The sequence below is a fragment of the Trachemys scripta genome, chromosome 8 (assembly GCF_013100865.1).
Source record: "Trachemys scripta elegans isolate TJP31775 chromosome 8, CAS_Tse_1.0, whole genome shotgun sequence".
In the NCBI taxonomy this organism is placed as follows: domain Eukaryota; kingdom Metazoa; phylum Chordata; order Testudines; family Emydidae; genus Trachemys; species Trachemys scripta.
Window position 1 is genome coordinate 106,321,875 of NC_048305.1, and position 21,200 is coordinate 106,343,074.

The 21,200-nt window shown below is 51.0% G+C and overlaps 1 protein-coding gene across 4 annotated transcripts in view; it reads right to left on the reverse strand.

The window, feature by feature from the left end:
• Positions 1-5,719: 5,719 nt before the first annotated feature.
• RNF220 (ring finger protein 220) overlaps positions 5,720-21,200 on the reverse strand; it is a 327,682-nt gene continuing 312,201 nt past the window's right edge. For all 4 annotated transcript variants that reach the window (XM_034778230.1, XM_034778229.1, XM_034778231.1 and 1 more), the window contains one exon: positions 5,720-9,251. In XM_034778230.1, coding sequence (XP_034634121.1) covers positions 9,180-9,251 — 72 coding nt within the window. In that variant the 3' untranslated portion in view covers positions 5,720-9,179. The remainder of the gene's footprint in view (positions 9,252-21,200) is intronic.

The following is a 21,200-nucleotide window of genomic DNA, read 5'->3' on the forward strand; positions in this document are numbered from 1 at the left end:
CGTGGGGTACTAGGCCAGAGGGGAAACTGGGGTGGGGCAGGGGGAGGCCTCACCTTCTGGGCAGTGAGTCACTAAACCTGGGCCGTGGAGCCTGGGGTAGCGGTGCCCAATATGCCCAGTATGGATGGGACAGTTGCACCTAAATCTCATGGGTGGTCACCACACACTGTAATAGGTGTGGGAAGGGGTAGGGGGACCTGGGCCCCCCCTACTCCATCGGGTCCAGACCCAGGGCCCTGTACACCTGATTTCAGGTTCCTATCTCATTAAACACATTCCCTAGGCGGCGTCCTACCTGGGACTCCAGCTCTGGCAGTTCCTCTTGGGGCGGCGACCGCCGGCCTCTCTCTGGCTCTGAGGTTGACTGGGGGCCCGCTGTGGACTCGGTCTGTTCAGCGTCTGCAGTTGGGGGCTCTGGCAGTTTCCTGGCAGGGGCCGGTACTGTGCGTCCGCTCTCCTCCCCAGTCAGCCCAGCCTGACCTGGACTGCATCCTTTTATACCCTGCTTCCAGCTGGCGCGTGCCTAGCAGGGGTGGGGGGCGTGGCCTCCTGAGCCCACAGCGAGGGCTTAACCCTTGCTGACCCAGTGTGGGGTTGATACACCCCGTCACAATGTGCCAGAAATATGGTCTGAAAAAATGTGTCTGGCAGCTAGGGCTTAAGTCAACTCCTAGACAAAGGAATGCGGTTCCACCTGCTTGACTGTGTCTCCAGTGTAAAGGGAGCAATGGAAGTACGTGTACATGAAACGGTAAACAAAGCCATTGAACTAGCAAGTGGGGCGGGGGGGACGGACAGCCACCTAACCATCCCAGCCGGGCTGGAGCCTGCCAAAATTAACATGGTGGCAGCTCCCTGGTGGACACAGCAAACTGAGCCCCTCCTGGGCTGCCTGACTCTGAAAACAAAGAGAACCACTGAGGCTCTCAGCAGCCAGCGAAAGCAACTTTGGCAGCCTTCAGCTGTGGTGCCAATGGAGCCCAGCGCTTCGAGCTCTGTGCTGGAGCCTGGCTGAGGCCTGACCAGCCACGCTGGACGAACGACTGTGGGGAGAAAACGACACGAGTTTGTTAAGTCCAGTTTTCCGCTTTGCCGCGTATTTCTCCTTTTGTTTGTGTGTAACCATTTCGCTCCCCACTCCTGCTTGGGATCCCTTCCACAGCTCCTCTGAATACACTGCGGCGTGTTCTAGCACACACCCAGCTCAGAGCGGTGTTTCAGACTGATGCGGAAACGCCCCAGCTGAACGCACAGGCTGGGGCCGTGCACCGGCTCGTTAAAGGACCCGGGTCCTTAATAAGGTTTTGTGAGTGTCACCGTGAGATGGGCTGAGCACAGCAGAGGAGTTGATTTTGGGGGAGACAGGACTGGAAGGTGCTGGGGCCAGGGTGAGGTCATGGTCTGTGAGCAGGCGCCTGGCCCCAGGGCGCTGAGCCAACGCTGCACAGCACAGACACACCAGGGTTACAGGGCAGGTGGCGACAGATCCCCTTTCCTGCCTGGCTGAACCCCCATGTCCCCCACTCCAAAGGGGACCCTGGCGTGGCCCTTTCTCTTCAAGGGCTGACCCCGTCAACACTGGCTCGCATCCAGTGAAATATACACAGCCACAAACCGTTTCTCTCCCTCTCCGGTATCTTGGAAATCCATTGCCGTGCCGTGGCCAGGCAGCATGGCCGGCACGAGAACCAAAGCCCACGATGGCAGTGGCCGTATTTAGGAACCGGACCATGCTTCCCTGACCTTGGTCTTGGCTCATACCTTGCTTGGTGCTGAGATTGTAGCTCTGAAACGGGCATCGACGTCTGTTTCCTGCATATATATATCTATATCTCTTTCTACTGTATTTTCCACTGCATGCATCCGAAGAAGTGGGCTGTAGCCCACGAAAGCTTATGCTCAAATAAATGTATTAGTCTCTAAGGTGCCACAAGTACTCCTGTTCTTTTTGCGGCTACAGACTAACACGTCTGCTACTCTGAAACCTGTTTCCTGCAATGCTGATGGCTGGGTCAGTGTTCCAGCTTTTGAATCTAGATCCATTAATGGACACAAGCACATGCAGTGGGGGGCCCTGTATTTGTCCAACGTGGCCTCTGTCCTGCTCACATGCTGCAGGCCTGATCCTGTGAGGTGCTGAGGTGGCTCTCGAGGGCACCCAGCATTGTACACACTCCCCAAGTGTTTGCAAAGTTAACCCGCTCAGCCTCCCATCAGCGCAGCCATGTTGCAAACACGTGTTTCTCTCCCCCTTATTCTTTCCAGCATGTAGTTCAATAGCAATAATGAGTAGTCTAGCCTGGGTATGTCACCCCTGCCCTCTACTGCCTGGAATCAGAACTGATTGCTTGTGTGTGTCCTATGCCCCATACTGCTACCCGTTCACAGCGCCGGGCCTTCAATCTGCCAGCGAGGCGGGGGCCTCTGCTGCTGGCTCTGACATGCTGTCACCACTGTTGCTGTGATGTTGCCGGTGACCATGAGGTGCTGCAAGGTGACATGCGAAGTCTAGGTTACACTTCATGTTGTTACTCCACAGCCCGTGCAAGGGGCTGAGCGAAGGTTATGCCAAGACTCCCCGCCATTCGGCTTCTCAGTGTTTGCATCCGTAACCCTAACAGACAACTTGGTTTTCTAATGTGCCATTTTTTGGTCACGTTCTCTGCGCTCTGTCACGTTCCCCCAGCCCAGTGGCTTCGAGCAACCCTACGATAACAACCCAGCACGCGCAGCTCGGTGTGGGTGAGCGATCAGGGGCTGGGTGGGAGCGATCTTCGGCATGACAAAACCCCAGTTTCAGGGGGGTTATTCTTAACAGTGTGAAATGTACCAATGTGATTGAATTCCCTCGCTAACAGCCTTTGAGCATGTGGAGAAATGACAGGGTTCAGGCCTGCGTGTTCTCTCCTCGGCAGGTTGAGTCCTTCCTGCTTGTGTCCCCCCCCCCGGGCCCCAATCGCTCCTAACTAACCAACACGGCAGCTTTATTTTCTCTCTCCTTTTGTTCCTTTCATAGTGACATAAGTCTCCCCATGACACGGGGCCATTCTTCATCCCCACAGGACATGATTGATCTCGGCCGATTACCATTTTCCATTTATCTGTGCAGGAGTTAACCTCGTTTTCTTGGTAACCGCATTAGACGTTTCATGAATCCTGACTTCACGGGGAGTTTCTGGGAACGGGTGGGGAGCACAGGGAGGGATTCGATTCCAGGGGAAGGGGGGAGGGGAGGAAGAGAGCTAATTGGCAGGAATTGATGGGATGAAAGGATCAGATTGGTGCCCTGGCAGCTCTTCCCAGAAACCACCCCGCTGAGAAATCCCATGTTCACATTAGCTGCCTCCCAGCACCGCCCCCGGAGTTCTGGTCTGGGGGGGGCGACATGCCCACCCTGCCTCTGCCAGCCTTTGGTTCCAGGCGGCCTCCCAGTTTAGAAGGCGGGCGACAACCCAGATTGCAGGGCTCCGTCTTCCTGACGAGCGGTAACAATCCTGCGACATTTTAAACCACATTCCAATGGCAACCGTTTAGTCCCTCGTGGCCCCGGAGCGGGCGTGGACCCCCAGCACCACTGGCACCACAGCCAGAGAGCCGGGTGCTAGCCTGGTACTCCTGAGACCTGGGTGTGGCGCCCTATTGGGCCACAGGTGCTGGGCAAGTCACTTAGGCCCATCCCCAAAGGTATGTAGGTGCCGAACTCCTGCTGAGTTCAATGGAACGGAGGAGCTGGCCTTGGCCTCCTTGTGCCTCATTCCCCCAGCTATACGACAGGGATCAGAGCTGTTCTCTTAACACAGGGATGTGCTGAGGATACATGCGTTAAAGCGTGCGAGGGGCTCAGATATTACAGTGAAAGAGGCTAAATCAGTACCCTAGGTAGCCCTCGATAGCGTGAGCTAAAAGGAGCCCACTATCTGCTAGCACTAGTAGGCCATTACCCCTGCATGAGATATCTACTGGAAAGGGGACACGGTGCACATGTTACAAGCGTGGTCTATTTGCAACTCCCCGCAAAAATGAGGTAAGTGCAATTCTGCCTCAAGCCAGTCCCTGCACCTCTTTGTGCTGGTTCCTTGGAGGTATAGACTGACCGGCCACCTGGGGCTCAGGTCATTCCTGTGCGCACACAATTCTGAGACCCTCCAGTGCAATGAGCCAGCGTTATCCCCAAACATCGCACGCGGCCTCACGCTGCTGCATGAGAGCCGGAAAATGAAACTGACTCGTCTGCTTTTCAGTGTTTGCTTTTTCACATCTCACTCAAAGTTCGTATATGAAACTCTCCAGTGGTGGTGATAAAAGTGGTAGGAAAAGTCTGACCTGGCTCAGGAGACAGGGCCAGTTCTCACGGGAGATGCGGTCTAATCTCAGGCAGGTCAGGGATTGTACTTTTCTCATGTATGCCCAGCACTTTGCAGAACAGGGTCAGATCCGGCCGCCTAGTCCTACCTACCGTACTAGAAATAAAAGGTCAGTGCTTGGGCTGGGCAAAAACTGGACCTTAATTTTCAAAACTAGACTGATTTTCTTAAACACACACAGACCACTCCCTTCCCCTGCTCCAGTTCTTCATTACTAGGGTATGGAGGTTCTGGGCATCTGCACACCACAGTATATTTTGCTGTGGAAAATCCCATTAGCACAAGCCTAGGTAAGTTACCCGGAGCACAGAACTTTGTTAGGGAAAAGATCACAACTGGACTGAATATGCCTCTCTTCTGCACCGGGGTGTTGTTTGGAATGAGAATTTGTTTTATTCCCCTTTGACCAGCTGGGAAATCTTAACAATTAAAAAGCAATTTTTTCAATCTGAAACTTCCGCGCGCGGGCACACACACGTACACACACACACACACACACGGCAAATCAGGAAATCTGGACTCAAGAACTAAAAAAGTAGTTTAAAAAAAAAAAGATCAATGAAGTAGTCAAGCAAAGAGCAACTGCCAACTCCACTCGCAGGATATGAATATATAATGTGGATTTTGCACTGTTGGCAAATCTAAGGGGAACTGGTGCATTGTGCGCTGGGATGAGCTAAGGAGGAAGACTGCCCACTTAGTAGTATGTGCTGATACATCCAGGCCCTCTGCACCGGAGGAAAGGATGTACGTGGGGAACAGATATTTAACAATAGGCTCTCCAGGCTAGCAGAGACAGGTCTCACGTGATCCAATGGCTGGAAGTTGAAGCCAGACACTTGCAGACTGGAAATAAGGCCTATGGTTTTGATGGAGAAAACGACTGGAACAATTCACCAGGGTTGGGGGGGGGTACTCTGGGAATTATTTTGGGGCTGGCCTGTGCTCTACAAGACGAGCTCATCACAATGGTGCCTCCTGGCCTGGGAATCTCTCAGAGGTTTGAATGGGAAGCTGTCTGCTTATGATCATCTCCATTCTGCTTAGTCCAGAAAAGAGACAGGAGGTGGCTGGAGAAGTGTCCCTCTCCCACTGTACTGCTGACACCCATTTTCTCCCACCAAGGTCACCGCCCATTCCAATTGAGGAGTGGCCACCTCTAGACTCTGCAGAGTATTGCTAACATCCTCCGACCCCACAACTACCGTGTGCCCGCGCCTAGAAGCAGCAGCTCTCTCAGTGCTCAAAGCCCTTGGCCACAGGCCAATACCGGGTGCAGGAGCATCTTAGTCACATCCCCACCCGCTCCAGAGCGCCGAGACAGAGACCGGGAAGGAAGGAAGGAGAGACCGGGAAGATTTATACTCGTTTAATTAATGTCAAATGTAGTTTACAAACGGGAATGACAAGTACCTTTTTATATAATATACATTGACACACAATCATTGACACAACTGGAATATCACCTTGTGCAATTGGGATTCTTTGGGCAAAGAGAGTTAATTCCTTTTTTTGTTTTTGTTTAAGCTCATTGTGGAAGAGGAGAAAGCGAAAACGCGGCTGGCTCCTGAGAAGGCCAGAACGAGACTCTTCTCTCTCCATTCTCCCCTCAGATCCCCACCCTTCCTAAAAACAGGGACGGCTTTACATTAAAAAAAAAAACATTACTGGTTACATATGGTTTTACAGCTACGTACACAGCACACTGCTGTTCCACAACACACGAGAGAGATCCTGGCTCTCAGTGCCTCTTTGCAAGGCAGAGCTTGGGCCCTGGGGACCCTGCCCTCCCCACTTCCCCATTCCCGACTGCCTTTAAAAAAATAAATAAATCACTGCGCATTCTCCAATTCCATTCACAGAGAGATCACAGCTCTAGTCCCAAGGCCACCCGCAGCCAGTGCTGGGCATGGCTGCCCCACCAGGCGGAGTTTATTATTCCAATTTAAAAACCAAACCTGCTGACTGCCTTTCCCAGGGCTTAAGTGCTACAAGCAGGGCTACTTCCCAGCATGACAAATGGCATTCATGTGCAGCCCTTCTCTCTACTCTCACAGGTCTGTCTCATCAGGGGAGAAACGTCCCAACTTGGAATGTCAGACTCGTTTTCTCTCGCAGTCACAGATTCCTCTCCATCTCCCAAACACTGCCCAGGAAGGTACATGTGCACAGCGTCAGCTACCAGGGAAGGGCCATGGATGCCCAGGATAGACTCACATGGGCAACAACTGTACGGTAGGTAGAGATTGCTGCTTTGAGAGCGTAAGGACCCAGGAAGCTCTGACTTAAGTGATATCGTCTTTGTTGGGGGGTGGGGAAGGAGGAATATAATTCCATCAGGAGACAGATTGATTTTGTGCAACAGGGTCCTTTAGAATTCAAACAGCAAGACACTGACCAAAATGGCAGCTCCCAGGAGAAGACATCATACACTCAGGCAGGGAAGTTGTGATAGAAATATCACTACTGAGACAAGCTGCCTCATCAAATCTTCTGTTACTGCAAAACACAAACCACCTTTGCAGTGCTGGGGAGGAGTCCTAAGTAGTAAACCCTCTTGGTGTCAACACACCCTCTGGTGGCCAGGTGTCCTACACCAAGGAATCCAGCAAGTAGGAGTGACCTTGGCTTCCAAAACAGCCTTCAAATAACCACTGACGTGCAATATTCCTGTGTCTAGCTTGTTCTGGTCTCTCCCCCAGGTTCATGAAGCGAGACAGCTAGTGAGAGAGAGCTGCCTGGAGAACAGCAACACAGGGTTACCTTCACCAACTTCCCTTCTCCCACATTTCAGCGCTGGGCTACTGCCCTGCAAGGGCACCACCCTGGCAACAAGAGCCACTGGTGAGCGCCTTTAAACAACTCACGCAGCCTTGCAAAACTCAACTGGCTCGAGAGGCGAACGTTGCTTTTTGGTAGGTAAAAGCGTATTTGTTTCTTTGTTCCCGAGGTAACGGGGGAGTAGATGGCAACCCTCGGCCGGTGACAGTTGTGTGCGCCTGTGGCCCTGGAAGCTAAGGACAGGTGAGAGCGGCTGTAGGTGCCGCTGTGGAAGAAGCTAGGGGGAATCTCCCGGGAGGAGGCCATTGGGGATCACTGGCACTGACTGGAAGTATCTGAATCTTTGCTCATCTTAGTCAGTTCAGTGAGGCTGGGTTCTCCTTGCCAACTCACTGGCCTGAGAGAGGGGCCCTAGCATCACCCTTTACTTAGATGTGGAAGTTACCTTGCACTGTTTTAAGAGGAGGAACGTGCACCATGTCCTAGGAACCCCGGCTCAGGCAGGCTCTGGAAGAGATCGGCGATCTCAAGCAACCTTCCACTCTAGCAAAGAGCTCGTACCAGAAAGTCAGTGCAATTCTGACGCCTCTCCCGGCCAGTACTGGCAAACCGGCAGAACAAGGCAGCAGGATGGACGCAGATGGCAAAGAAGGCAGCACAGCGGCCTCCCCAGAGAACACCTTGAGCAAGAACCTTCCTTCCCTGCACTGTAGTCGCCTCCTACTCCTCAGCCCGTAACGGTCTCAGCCCGAAGGGAGAACCACCGGAAGCCTTGGCCCTGAGCCTGTGCCACGGCCCCACCTCTCCTGCGGGCAGAGGCGGCGCTTCGGAGCAGAGGGAACCCCTTGAGCCGTTGGGCAGTGAACTCCTTTCCAGTGGGAACAAAACAAGCCAGTGGCAGGGGCATGGCCTTTGGGTTTCGTGGACAATGGCTGGGTTAACTGAAGCTTTGGGGTGCAGATTCCCAACCCCTGGAGACAGCTGCACTTGGCCATATCCATTCCGGCCTCCTATCTAATCTCAACTCCTGCCCCTGCCCCATGTGGAAAAGAGGCGACAGGGCCTGAGCCAGACCTTTCCAACCGCCCCGCTTCCCCGATGAGAAACTAAACGCCGCTGGCTTTCAGTGGGAGAAAGCGTCTATTAGAAATAGCCCCATTAGCGACGGCTAATGACAAAAACCCAGCTCCCCTACTCCCCATAAGTCTTGTAAGTTATGGGCGATGCTACAGCCATTACTAAAAAGCTGTTAACTTCATATCTGACCGAGGAAATATACACCACAGAACATTAAACCATTTAGATTATAGATATGTATATATACTTCTTTTAAACTAATGACTTTAATGCCAAAACTTTGCAGAACCAAGAAAAATATGGGTTTAATGTTCTCCGCTCATGTTTTTTCTTCTTTAAAAAAAAAATACAACCAAAAAAAGGGCAACTTATTAGTATGTAATGTTTGTGTCTATCCCATTTATACACAACATTGTAAACGTATATAATCTATATTACATGTGCTTCATTTTCTGCCTGTGGGGTTTTTCTTTAAACCTTTTTTTTTAAATCACTAGAACACCACCAAAAAAAGAACAAACAAAACAAAAAAATAAAATAAAACAAACCCAAAAAACAAACAAAAAACAAAAAAACCCAACCAACCAAACTGAACAAAGAACACAAGTTACAGGTTATTTAACATCTTTCTGTCAAGGGTCCCTTCCCAGTCTTCTGGGGTTGTTGAGTGAACAGCACAGTCCAAAGGAAGGGCTCACAAGCCATCCGCGATGCACAGCCAGCTCTGGGGAGAGGGGAACACTGGTTTTAAAAAAGGGTTTGGTTTTGCCCGCTGTAGAGTCGCCAAAGGAGGTCCCAACACGAGAGACACGGAGGCCGAGGCTTTCCCGCGGCTCCTTTATCCTTGAGTCCACGTCTGGAGTCTGTGTGTTTGAAACGTCCTTTCTTGTCGTTCTTTCCCCCCTTGGTGTGATGAGCTGATCCGGGTAGCTGGGTCCCGCCCTCCGGCTGCGTCCTTCATAAGTAGATGCGCCTGAGGTCTCCGGGAGATGTGATGGTGTTACACTGAGGGCAGAGCTTCTTAGCGCCCTGCAGCCGGCGGAGGGAACAGAAAGAGAAATGTCACCTGGGAGGACGCAGGACGATGGCGTGCGTTTCCCCTGGGCTGTGATGCTGGGGATGACAATATGGAAGCAGGAGAGGCCAAGGCCTCCCAATACCCAGGACCCCTGCCATAAAGGAAACAGACCAGAGAGGCGACACCTCCGAGCAGCAGGTCTGAGCCCTCTGGGGGAATCAGGCGCTCCCTTCCCCAACGCAGTCCCTGCCAACCCAGAGTGTACCTAGGAGGTCCCCAGCCACGGGCACAAGGGAGAGGACAACCCAGCCTGAGTGCCTCTCGTTAATGCTTTGACTCATCAGGACCATTCATTCTGCAACCTTTTAACACCCCCCCCCCGCGCCAGCTCTTCTCGAGAGTCCCCATCTCAGATGTGCTGGAGCAGCACCTGCTCCGAGGAAACAGCCAGGAGGCTTGGAGCTGGATTAGCGCTCGGCAGAAAACTGAAATTCAGTGCAACAATTAGCCAATTCGCCTCCCATCCCCTTCTTTGCAGCACCCACTTTGGCTCCAACTGTCCCTCTCTATCCTTCCCACCCGACCGAGCTGTGTGCGCTGGCCCCTGGGTGTCAGATGTACCCACACTTGGCGTAGCTCTGTCCCCAGCGAGGGCAATACCAATTGCTTCCAGCCTTTGCGCTAGCGGAGCAGTAGAGGTGCATGCTTTTAGCAGCAGAGGGCCTGGGTCTGACCCCCAGCAAGGGGCGTTGTTACACGCAGAATGACGCTTTCATGGCAGCTGTGGCATTCCCAGAACAGGACGACGGGGAGCGTGGGGAAAAACATTGCTTCTAAAGCTTCAGTGCTCCTCTAAGCAGGGGGAGCAGCACGGGGAGTGCCAGCCCCATGGGGAGTTCTTGCTTTGCCCCTGACCCTTCAGGGGATCAGGAGGGGATGGAGTGGCTGTCTGCAGATAGCGTCCCTAGGCCAGGGCTGCTCCAAGAAGAGTTAATGCAGCCTCCACCATCGCCCCCCCGCCCCGCTGTGCAGTGTTCCTGGGGGTGCTGTTACACCTGGGAGGTGGGGGGCCAGCTCAGCGTCAAGCAGCCTCCAATGCCCTGTGGGGCTGGACGTTCTCTCCCTGATACTGCGGCCGGGGGCCTTTGGAGCCACCCAGTAAGGGAGATTGAGGCAACAGGAGAGTTTAGCTAGCTGCATCCCAGGGCCTCTCAAACCCCGTGTCCGGAGCACAACACGATCCACGATTCGGAGCCCCAGAACTACACAGACCGAGGGCCTGTTCAGCCCCCCAGCCTGCCTCGGGCAGCCAACGGGAACAGGGATTCCCAGCCCTCTGCACCACGCTACAGAGTCTGTATCTGCTGCCAAGATGAATGGAAACGCGCAAACTCCAAACCCCGGCGAGGGAACAGACGGAGGACACGAGCACTGCATGAAATGAAACAATGGCTGGTGCCATCTGTCATGGATCCTGACAGGTAGAGGGTGTTAATAAGCCTCAGAATCGGGGTCAACCTAAGCTGGTCATCATTAGATTGGCAGGTGTGACAGGCAGCTGATGAGAAAAATGACAGAAAGATGGCTCTGCGGCACCTGATCCTCCGCTCCCAGCGAGCAGGGCAGCAGTCCCGCAGCAGACCTGGCAGTCAGGCGGGGCTGGCTTTAAACCCCGACAGAACAGAACCTCCTGACTCCTGTGTCAAAGCAGCAAGCACAGGCTCCATCTGAGCACCCCGACTCTTCTGCTTGCCGCGGTCAACCCGCTCCCCAGCAGTTCCTTTCCAGCCCCGCTCCCCAGCCAGCATGCACGGCAACCGGTCCAGGGAATCAGATAGGCCCCCAGGGCTGCACAAAGCGGGGAATTCGCAAGACTGACCCAGAGGAGGCAGAGTCTCTCGGGAAGAAGAGCAGTGCTCCCAAGAGAGGCTTGTTTTGCTCTCTGCAGCCAGGGCAGAAAGTGGGCGTTAGAGCACGGGGCTCGGCAGGTTTGCAGGAGCTGGGCTCAGTGGAAGGGCAGGTTCAGATCTGGCCACGCTGCACTGATTGCCACCAGTGGCAGCTCGGATTACAAGAGAAGAGATGGATGCTATCCCTGATGCTACAATTAGCATCAGCTCTGCTCTGTGAAGATATCTGCACAATGAGCACACACGGGCAGGGAACTCCTCCGACCGCCAGGACAAATTCAGGCTATGTCTACGCTGGTTTATAGCCACTGGTGCAAACCCCTCAGTGAGGACAAATTACATCAGCGCAGAGGAATTTGGACCATTGCGGCTGACCCCAGCGTCAAACAGGCGTCAGGCGTGTCTGTCCTGGGGCTTGCACCTGTGCCACTAAGAACCCAGTGCAGACAAGGCCAAGTCCGTTCTCCTCTCCCTCCTGGTGCAAGCTGCCGCTGACAGGCCTCCAACCTCGTTTTCTGCAGTGTAGTGGGAGCCGTGTTGGCCCCAGTACACTAGAGACGAGGTGGGTGAGGGAATATTGATCTCTCTCCCCAGCAGAAGCTGGTGCAATAAAAGATATTACCTCACCCGCTCCTCCTCGTTTGCTGACCTTCTGAAGGATCAGGTTTCAAGGGGCTGAACACTCCATGCTCGGTGCCTCCGAGTCAGATCTAAGGTGTCACCAAAATTCCCCCAACCTACCTTGGAGGCGAATAAAGCCACTAAAACCCCTCAAATCACTCCTTGTGGCTTGGGCAGTAGACTGGGAGTCAGGAGAGCTTGGTTCTATTCCTAGCTCTGCGGCGACCTCAGGGAAGTCCTTTCCCCGCTCTCAGCCTCCGCTTCCGCTTCCCACCCTTTGTCTCATCTCTGTAGATTTTAAGCACTTCAGGGCAGGGCCTGTCTCTCATTATGCCTGTGGAGAGCCTGGCACAAGGGGGTCCACGACGCAAGTACCTTCACAGAGCCGAGTTGATCTCTAGGCGCTGCTATCACCACCCATTATGGTGGGCCGACTTAAAAATCAGTATGTTCACTTTAAAATGCCCAGGTTATAATCCAGCCTTTCGCTTCTCTCTCAAGACCTGTGTTCTGGAGTCTAGAGCTGCCAAGAAGAGCACATTTCTTGGGCTGAATGCTCGTCTACAAAGCAGATCCCTGTTCTTGGGGGTCAGGGCAGGTCGGGACGAAGCGGAAGAGTGACCGATTTTTAAAGCTATTCTCTGTCATTTCAGGCTGGGACCTGTTGCACTGATGCTGAGATTCAGAAATTGGGGGGCTCATGCTGCGTGCATCCATATGATGTATTTCAATTCACAGCCGACAGACCCACTGGCCTGGCTGTGCAGATTCTCTGCAGCCTCGGGGCTCCCCACTGTCAGCAGGAGGGCAGGGGGCAGGGTCTCCGGAGCAGAGAGGTTTATGCGCCGCAATCAGTGTTACACAGGGTGGTGGTTGGCAAGTTCTCAACTCTGGACTGCAGTGTGCCCCAGCAAGCAAAAGTGAGCATGCAACTGGGAGTTTAAGGATTCCAGATGTGGCTAGCTCTTGAACATCTGGCTCGACCCTTTCCTTCCCAAGAGGCACGCCAGAGAATGGGAGCAGTTCGTGCAGGAAAAGCTAGTGAAATATCTGTCCAATCACACCTCACTGCTGATTACCCAAGGGAAGCGGATTCTTTCTGCAGCTCCCACCCCCTGGAATGGCTTGGTGCTGTCACTGCCTCCAGATACGCCCTGCAGCCTCACTGCAGCCAGTGGGGCTGCCTGGCTGGAGCCGAATGCCGCCAGGGGAAGAACTTCAGTGGAACTTTCCCTGCTCGGTTCGCCCCATAGAGAGGACCCACCGCCTCCCCGCGTGTCCCGAGAGATGGGGGACCAGCACACCCTCCTGGAATACAGAGACAGGCCCCAGCGGGGGGCAGATTTCAAACAGGCAGGATTCTCTGGAGTGACAGAGCATTGTCTGAGCAACATCTGCATACACAACTCCTGGGAAAGGGGATTAGCAGCGGGGGGCCCCCACCTGAGAAAGGCAAGGGAAACTCTTTCCATCAAGGGCACCTTGTAGAACGGAGGTGTTCCCACCGCACAGCCAGACCCGGCCCTCGCTGGGCCACCCACTTCGCTGATCTCCAGAGGAGAAGAAAGACGAGGAGGGAAAACGCTATTCAACCCCAAGATCACTTTGCTGCTCCAGCCTGAGCACAGAGATGTCTCCCAGCTCCCTGCTCTTCTCCGGGAGATCTGCACTACCTACAGATCAGACACCTGAACGCTGGGAGCTTGAGAGGGACAGCGAAAACCTTCCCGTCTGAAAGCCATTTGCATATCGTGTGCGCGCCGTTCAGCTCTCTCCACACACTGGACCAGTATGCAGACGGCCCAGGGTGCCTGTCAGTAGAACTTGTCCTTCAGGCGGTGCCATTCCACCGCTCAACGCCCACCAGAGCATAGGACGGAGCAAGGGCCAGGAGTCTCTAGGAATCATTTGGGGACAGTTCTCTGGCCAGACTGGATCCCAGTGGCCCCTCCTGGGGTTGGAATCGGTCCTTTCCCTACTTAGAAAAAGGATCTCAAACTCAATACCCTGCAAACCGAGGGGGGCTGCTTTGAATTGCTGGCTCCAAACAGGCCCCTCAGTTCTGGTTCCTTGGGGAATCCCAACCCAAAAGGGTTTGTGCTTTCTGCTTCCAATGCAGCTGGGAGCTTGTGGGAACTGACCTCCACGCATGAGATTACAAGAATTTCATGAAAACAACTCCAGCCACATGAGCTGGCAGAAATCCAACCATAGGTGGTTTCTGCCATTTTGACAGTCTCTTATTCCAAGATCTAGTCCTGATTAGCCCTTGATTTGAATCCTACTCTGGATCTGAATGGAGCCTCAAAGTGACCCAAACCAGAGAGATGGGAATAGCCATTCCAGTGCCCCAAGGAAGGCTCAGACCACAGACACGGGAACCCAGCCCTTCCAGGCAGGGTTAGTATTTCTCTCGTTCTCACTTCAGGAATGTTCCTGCGTCAAGGCACATAGGTACTGACTACGCTGCAGCGAAGTCCAAACCAGTAAGCTGGCTCCCACCACGAGAAACACCCAGTGTGGATCATTCTGTGATGGGGGAGGATGCTGGTTCGCTGCGCTCGGACAGGACACCTTCTTCTGGCTCACAGGGCGGGGCATACCGGAGCGTGAACAACGCCAGCTTAGCTACCTTCTGCAGCTCGCACTTTAAGCGGGCTGGCTGCACACGCAGCTGGAAGGCCCGGGGTCTCTGGGTCCCCCTAGTATTTATGTTTGGTGTTAAACAGTCCAGGGAAAAATAGTGACTTTAGTCTCCTGGGAAGAATTATGTTATTTAAGCTGACGTCCCTGCATACATCAGCACGTGCGCTACATTCAGAACCCCACGTTCTAAGCGTGGAGTTGTTTTTTTAAGCACTAAAATCACTTACAACCTCGTTCCTTGCGTCTGACCACATTTTTGGTGGTGTACAGTATTTATTACTATAGGCAATTAAACTATTCTCTCACACACATGCCCTGGCACAGGGACAATGGAAAAGTATTTGTTTCCCCCTCCTCACCTGCCAGCTGGGGTTACTAAACTTTTCCCTTGAAATAAAAATGGTGTGGAATAATAAGTCACACCTGTCGGCCAGTCCCCCCACCCCCCCGTCCTTCTGCTCCTTTCATCATTGCTCCATGGAAAAGCCTTGATGTGTTATAGCAGCGTGTGCTACAGTAAAGGCCATCTCAGCTTTTCCATTATAAACCTCAGTTTTCAATGGTTTATAAAACTCTGCTGCAAGAAGTTTGCTCCGGGGCTGAAACACGGCAGAGAAAAGGGGCTGGGATCAGGATGGGATTTATTTTTCCCTCCCGTCTTAATTAAAATTTGGCAAGTGATTGATCCACAATATGGGCTAATCACTTCGGGTCGTCTGAAAAATAAATTAACGAGAGCTGCAACGTTGAGAAGCTGGTCCTGGCACTTGGTGCCAGGAAGGACTGGAGCTTTTTGTCTTAAAGCTACCTCTTAAAAAAGAATTACACTACATTTGTTTTCAACCAGCTAAAGGCAGCAAACTCGAAGTGAGGGCTTGGGCCGCTCCTGCTATCCTGTTAGTCTGTGAACAGTGATCAGTCTCCAAAGAGAATGCACTCCCCAGACGCAAAGGAGATGAAGGCAAATAGGACTTATATAGCCAATCACAGCATTCGAAGCGCCTCACCACAGTGCGGATTAGTACCCTTATTTTACAGATGGTCAAACTGAGGCAGAGAGGGCTGCAGGAAGACGCCCATTGTTATAAAAAGAGAGCCACTGCCAGAGGTGGGAACAGAACCCAGGTTCCCCTGCTCCTGAACTAGACCATACTTCTGCCCCTACGTATGGGTGTGTGTGTTTGTGTACACAAAATGTGCCCACACACTATAGGCCATATTTCAAAGCGCACCACTCATCTGTGCTGGTGTTTTTTCATTTATTTCCACAGCAGGGATGCATGTTGCTTTGCGGACCAATATAAAGTGAGGTCCAGGCCCTAAAGAGGATGGAAGTGGGGAGAGTTGCTGCCCCATGAGGCTTCAGGAAAAATCCACAAAGGATGTGGCGCAAGCCAGTGAAAGGCAGGAATGAGTTACAGCTTTCCAACTGTTACGGCAGCTTTGCAATACGTGGGCTGGACACGTACTAGTTACCTGAGGAAGGTTACCAGGCTCCATAGTAACTAGTACCATCTACAAGAAAAATATGTATTAAATCAGTGAACAAGGCTTTCTTGACAGATCAGTTCAGAAGGCACTGTTATGGGGAGTTCCAGGAATCTCAAGATTTTTTAAAAGCTCATTTTTGGTCTTGCAGTGTCATCATTTACTTACATTCAAATATGCCTTAGTCTCAGAATTGCTAACCAGATGATGAGTGAATATGCAAAGGAGGTGCTGGGTCTAGAGGCACAGAACGCAGAATAAAAACGCAATTCCATCCAGAATTACAACACAGCTACACCTCGTACAGTGCTCATGTGCTGAGAGACAGACAGTGGTCTTGGAGCTGTAACTCATGTGAATGATAACTGGAACTCATTTAAGAACACCTAATTAGATGCTGAAAAGCCACAATCCCACAACCGAGGAAGGAGGGGATGGTTAAAGGGGGAGAGTGAAGGCAGCACTATAGAAAGAAAGAAAAGAAGTTGCTAGTAATGAATATAAATCAGAAGTTAGAAATTGTAGAAAATTGATAAGGGAAGCAAAGGGACACTATGCCAGAGAAATCTATGGCCAGCAGAATTAAGGACAATAAGGAGTTTTAAAAATATTATTAGGAACAATAAGAACAAATCATCCTGACAATGGGATTGGTCCATTACTAGATGGAAATATTAGAATTATCAATAATAATGCAGAAAAGGCAGAAGTGTTCAATAAATATTTCAGATCTATGTTTGTGGGGAAAAAACAGGTGATATAGTCTCATCTTATGGTGATGATAACAGTCTTTCCATTCCACTAGTATCTCTGGAAGTGTTAAACAGAAGCTACTAAAGTTAAACATTTTATTATCAGTAGCTCCAAGTAACTTGCATCCAAGAGTTTTAAAAGAGCTGGCTGAGCAGTTCACTAGACTGTTAATGCTGATTTTCAGTAAGTGTTGGAGCACTCTAGGAAGTTCCAGAAAGCTAAGGTTGTTCCAATTTTTAAAAAGGGTAAATGGGCTGACCCAGGTAATTAATCCCGGGCAAGAAAATGGAGCAGCTGATATGGAACTCAATTAATACAGAACTAAAGGAGGATAACATTAATGCAAATCAACATGGGTTTATGGAAAATAGATCCTGTCGAATTAGCATGATACTTTTTTTGATGAGATTACAAGTTTGGTTGATAAAGATAATAATATTGATGTAATATACTTAGACTTCTGTAAGGCGTTTGACTTGATGCCTCATGACATTTTGATTAAAAAACTAGAATGACGTAAAATTAACATGGCACACATTAAATGGATTAAAAGCTAACTGATAGCTCTCAAAATGAAACGGAATGGAGAATCGTCCTCGAGTGGGCCTGTTTCTAGTGAGGTCCTACAGAGATCGGTTCTTGGCCCTACACTACTTAATATTTGTATCAATGACCTGGACGAAAACATAAAATCATCAATGATAAAATTTGCAGATGACACAAAAATTGGGGGAGTGGTAAATAATGAAGAGGACAGGTCACTGATTCAGAGCAATATGGATCACTTGGTAAGCTGGACGCAAACAAATCATGTGTGTTTTAATACAGCTAAACGTAAATGTATCCATCTAGGAACAAATAATGCAGGCCACACACATACAATAGGGGATCCTATTCCAGGAAGCAGTGACTCTGAAAAAGATTTGAGGGTCATGGCGGATAATCAGCTGAACAGGCGCTCCCAGTGTGACGCTGTGGCCAAAAGGTCTAATGCAATCGTGGGATGCATAAACAGGGGAATCTCGAGTAGGAGCAGAGAGGTTATTTTACCTCTGTCTTTGGCACTGGTGCGACCGCTGCTGGAATCCTGTGTCCAGTGCTGGTGCCCACAATTCAAGAAAGATGTTGATAAATTGGAGAGGGTTCAGAGAAGAGCCTTGAGAATGACTAACATATTAGACAACCTGCCTTCTAGCGACAGACTCAAGGAGCTCAGTCTACTTAGCTTAACAAGGAGAAGGTTAAGGGATGACATGATCACTACATGTGGAACAAATATTTAATATTGGGCTCTTCAATCTAGCTGAGGAAGGTCTAAAACGATCCAATGGCTGGAAGTTGAAGCCAGACAAATTCAGACTGGAAAGCAGGTGTAAATTTTTACCAGCGAGGGTAATTAACCACTGGAACAATTTACCAAGGGTCATGGTGGATTCTCCATCACTGATCATTTTCAACTCAAGTTTGGATGCCTTTCTAAAAGCTCTGCGTGAGGAATTCTTTTGTGAAGTTCTCTGGCCTGTGCCACACAGGAAGGCCCGTCTGGCTGCAGGCTATAGTAATACTTTACTTGGAAATTCTCAGGCGAGGATTTGCGAGATCCTGGACAGGCTTCCAGTGTGACTTTGGGGAAAAAAAAAAAAAAAATCAATGTTTGTACCTTGGTTTTCCTGTCTGTAAACTGGGGACAACCATACCTCTTCCTTCCCTGACTCGTGGGCCTTGCAATTCGAACACTGCAGCGATGAGCCCCACAGAAAAGCCTATAAGTAAAAACTAGCCCACAAATATGGTCTGAAAAAAACCAAAACAAAAACTGCAGACAAATTAAGCCAGTAAAGGTTAGACTGATTACACTGGAAATCCAGGCAGGACCATACTGGCCCTAGGATATGGACACATGCTTCCCACTCACTGTCCATCTCCCACGTACTCAGAACCATACAATGGCATGACAGCGGAGAAAATGCAGACCCAGAAGCATGCCAACTGCTGCCTCTTGGGCCCCGGTTGGTTTGGTTATGCGCAGGCAGTGGGATGAACAGTTAAGATGGTCACTTGTTTAAAGTGCTCTGACTGTTCGTGTCTGCACAGATGGTTTCTCCCCAACTCAGAGTGGCCTCTGCAAAGCAGCATCTAGGTGGGCATCTCCCATAAGCATTAAGAGGCACTGACCAAATCCTTGCGTTTCTCACCCTTAGGACGCACCCGTAAAGTACAGCTCTATTCTGGTGAGTAAGTAGGAAGGGCTCTTCTTACTAACCTGGCCTGCATCCTGTGTGTATGTGACTTGAATCACTAATGCAAGTTAACACAGCAATGGGACGGAGAGCTGGAGTTTGCGCTGCTCAGGTCTCATTCACAGAACTGTTAGCTATGTTCCAAATGCAGAACATTCGTGTCAATGACTCTCTGAGCCCGGGGGAGTCTGTGGGATCAGCTGGTAGAAAGTCATACCCAGGTTTTCACTTATAAACTCAGCAGATCTGATCCGAAGTCAGACACGCACACACACACACAGCATGAAGCCCCATGATGCCATTTTCAAAGTGCCTCTTTTTCAGAGCAGGACATATTAAGGGCCCAATGCTGAGGACCGCCCGGGACACAAATGGAAGTCAGTGGGTGCTCAGCCCAGGACAGTCTGGCTCTAGAAAATCTTCAGACCCTGTAAGTTGTTAAAATTATTTCGCCCTCCCTGCCCCATGGAGACTGATGTGGGCAGCAAGTGCCCTCCTGCGTGATGTTAGAAGCTTTGTCTCCCACTTTGATCCCTTGTTTCTAAGGCCTTAATATACAACATAAGAAAATCTAATCTAACATTAGGTCTCAGCTGTGCATATTAAAACACAGGCATAGAAAATCTGGACTTTTCACTAAGGGGGATGGCAGATCTCCAGACTGTTCAGAAGCGGCCGGAAGCCCAACACAACTCACCCCCCCCATAACTCCTATTAACTCCAACAAATTGTTTATTGCACAACAGAAGAAAAATGTTGCCCCTCTCCCCACATCAAATCTTTCCATGTGTGCTGCACGCGCAGGCTATTTCTGCTTTCCCTGCCACCCCCCCGGGGAGCTGGCTTTATATCCAGGGAAAGGTAACAGCAGCAATTATTACACACACTATCCCACAGCTCCTCGCTTGTTAAAGAAAACAAGAGTCTCTTTTGTGCCCGAAATAAAAGGAGATACCTTAATTAGAACAGTGCAGGTTGGTGAGTATTAAACACTGAGCCCAGCTGCTGTATGCCATTAAATTCATAAAAAAAAAAAAAAGGGGGTGGGGGTGGGGGAGGGCAGTCTTAACGAGATTACACACATTGACTTTGATCAAGACACAAAAGCACCAAGGCGTTCCAGGGTTTTTATTGCTGTCTTCGGGCTACATTTTAATGGCTACATTAGAAACATGCGAATGCAGGCTGGGAAATTTGGGTGAAGGGAGAGAGCCCGAGCATGCCTCGTGAAAAGCCCTGGTTTAATCAACTGCGGGCTGCAGCAAGAGGGTAGGGCTGGGGAACAGATGAGCGGCCACTTATTAATTGCTTCCCCCACACAAGTGCCAGCACCTAACCCTACGTCCTGCTGGAATATTCCCTTCCCTCCTGCCTGGTCAGAGCCAGGCTCTGGGCGTGGCCAATACACAGCAACCCAGTCCCCACCTACCCCACCACACAGCAGTGTGGGGAAGGAGGGGTGAGACCAAATCTAAACACTCCTCTCCTTGGAGAAGTGAATGTTAACCCCTTAATGTCAGGAGCGCAACCTTCTAGGGGTTCGGTCTTACTGCAGGCTGCTGTGACGCTGTCAGTGGAGCAAAGGGGCTTGACAGACGCTGAAGTGTGCCTGCAAGGGCTCACAATAGGTGCTGCTGGCCTAAAAGACCATCTTGGGATGGCGGGGAGCAGAGGGGTGAAGGACATGGAGGAATAAAATCCAACACGCTCTATTCTCCGTTTGCAGCCAGCACCACAGAATCGGATTATACCAGGAGCAGCGGGGCATATATTCATCTGAACACCTTACTGCTACGTAGCTGTGCAGGAGTCTTTTGCAATGTGCTGCTAAATGCCTAGAAAAGCCTGTGTAATCTAAAGAGCGACAGGGGTGTAGCTGAATAGCTAGAAAATATGGCCCGGGGACAGTCGAGTTACTGAGGTTGCTATTAATACCCAATGCTGCAGGCATTTCACCCTCCCAGTAACTCTTCTCAGCCCAGGGATTTAAGAGGCAGTATCTAGAGGCCCATCGCCAGATTAGCTGAAGCTCCAAGTTTACAGTGTGGTCTGTAAAAAGAAGATGCTGCAGGACCTAACAGCAGCAGCTTTTAGAAGAGGGCGAGTCCCCGTACATCGTTTGCAACCCAACCCTGCAGCAGCCTGCTAATGCCTGAGCATCCAAGTGAAAGTGACTAGCTCAAATCTCCATTGCCCAGGCTGCGCGAAACGAAAACGTTGTGGTCAGCATCACGGGGGAAAATAAAAGCTGAGGAAACCCCAGAAAGTCAGGGTTAGGAAAGGAACCGGCATCACTTTGTTT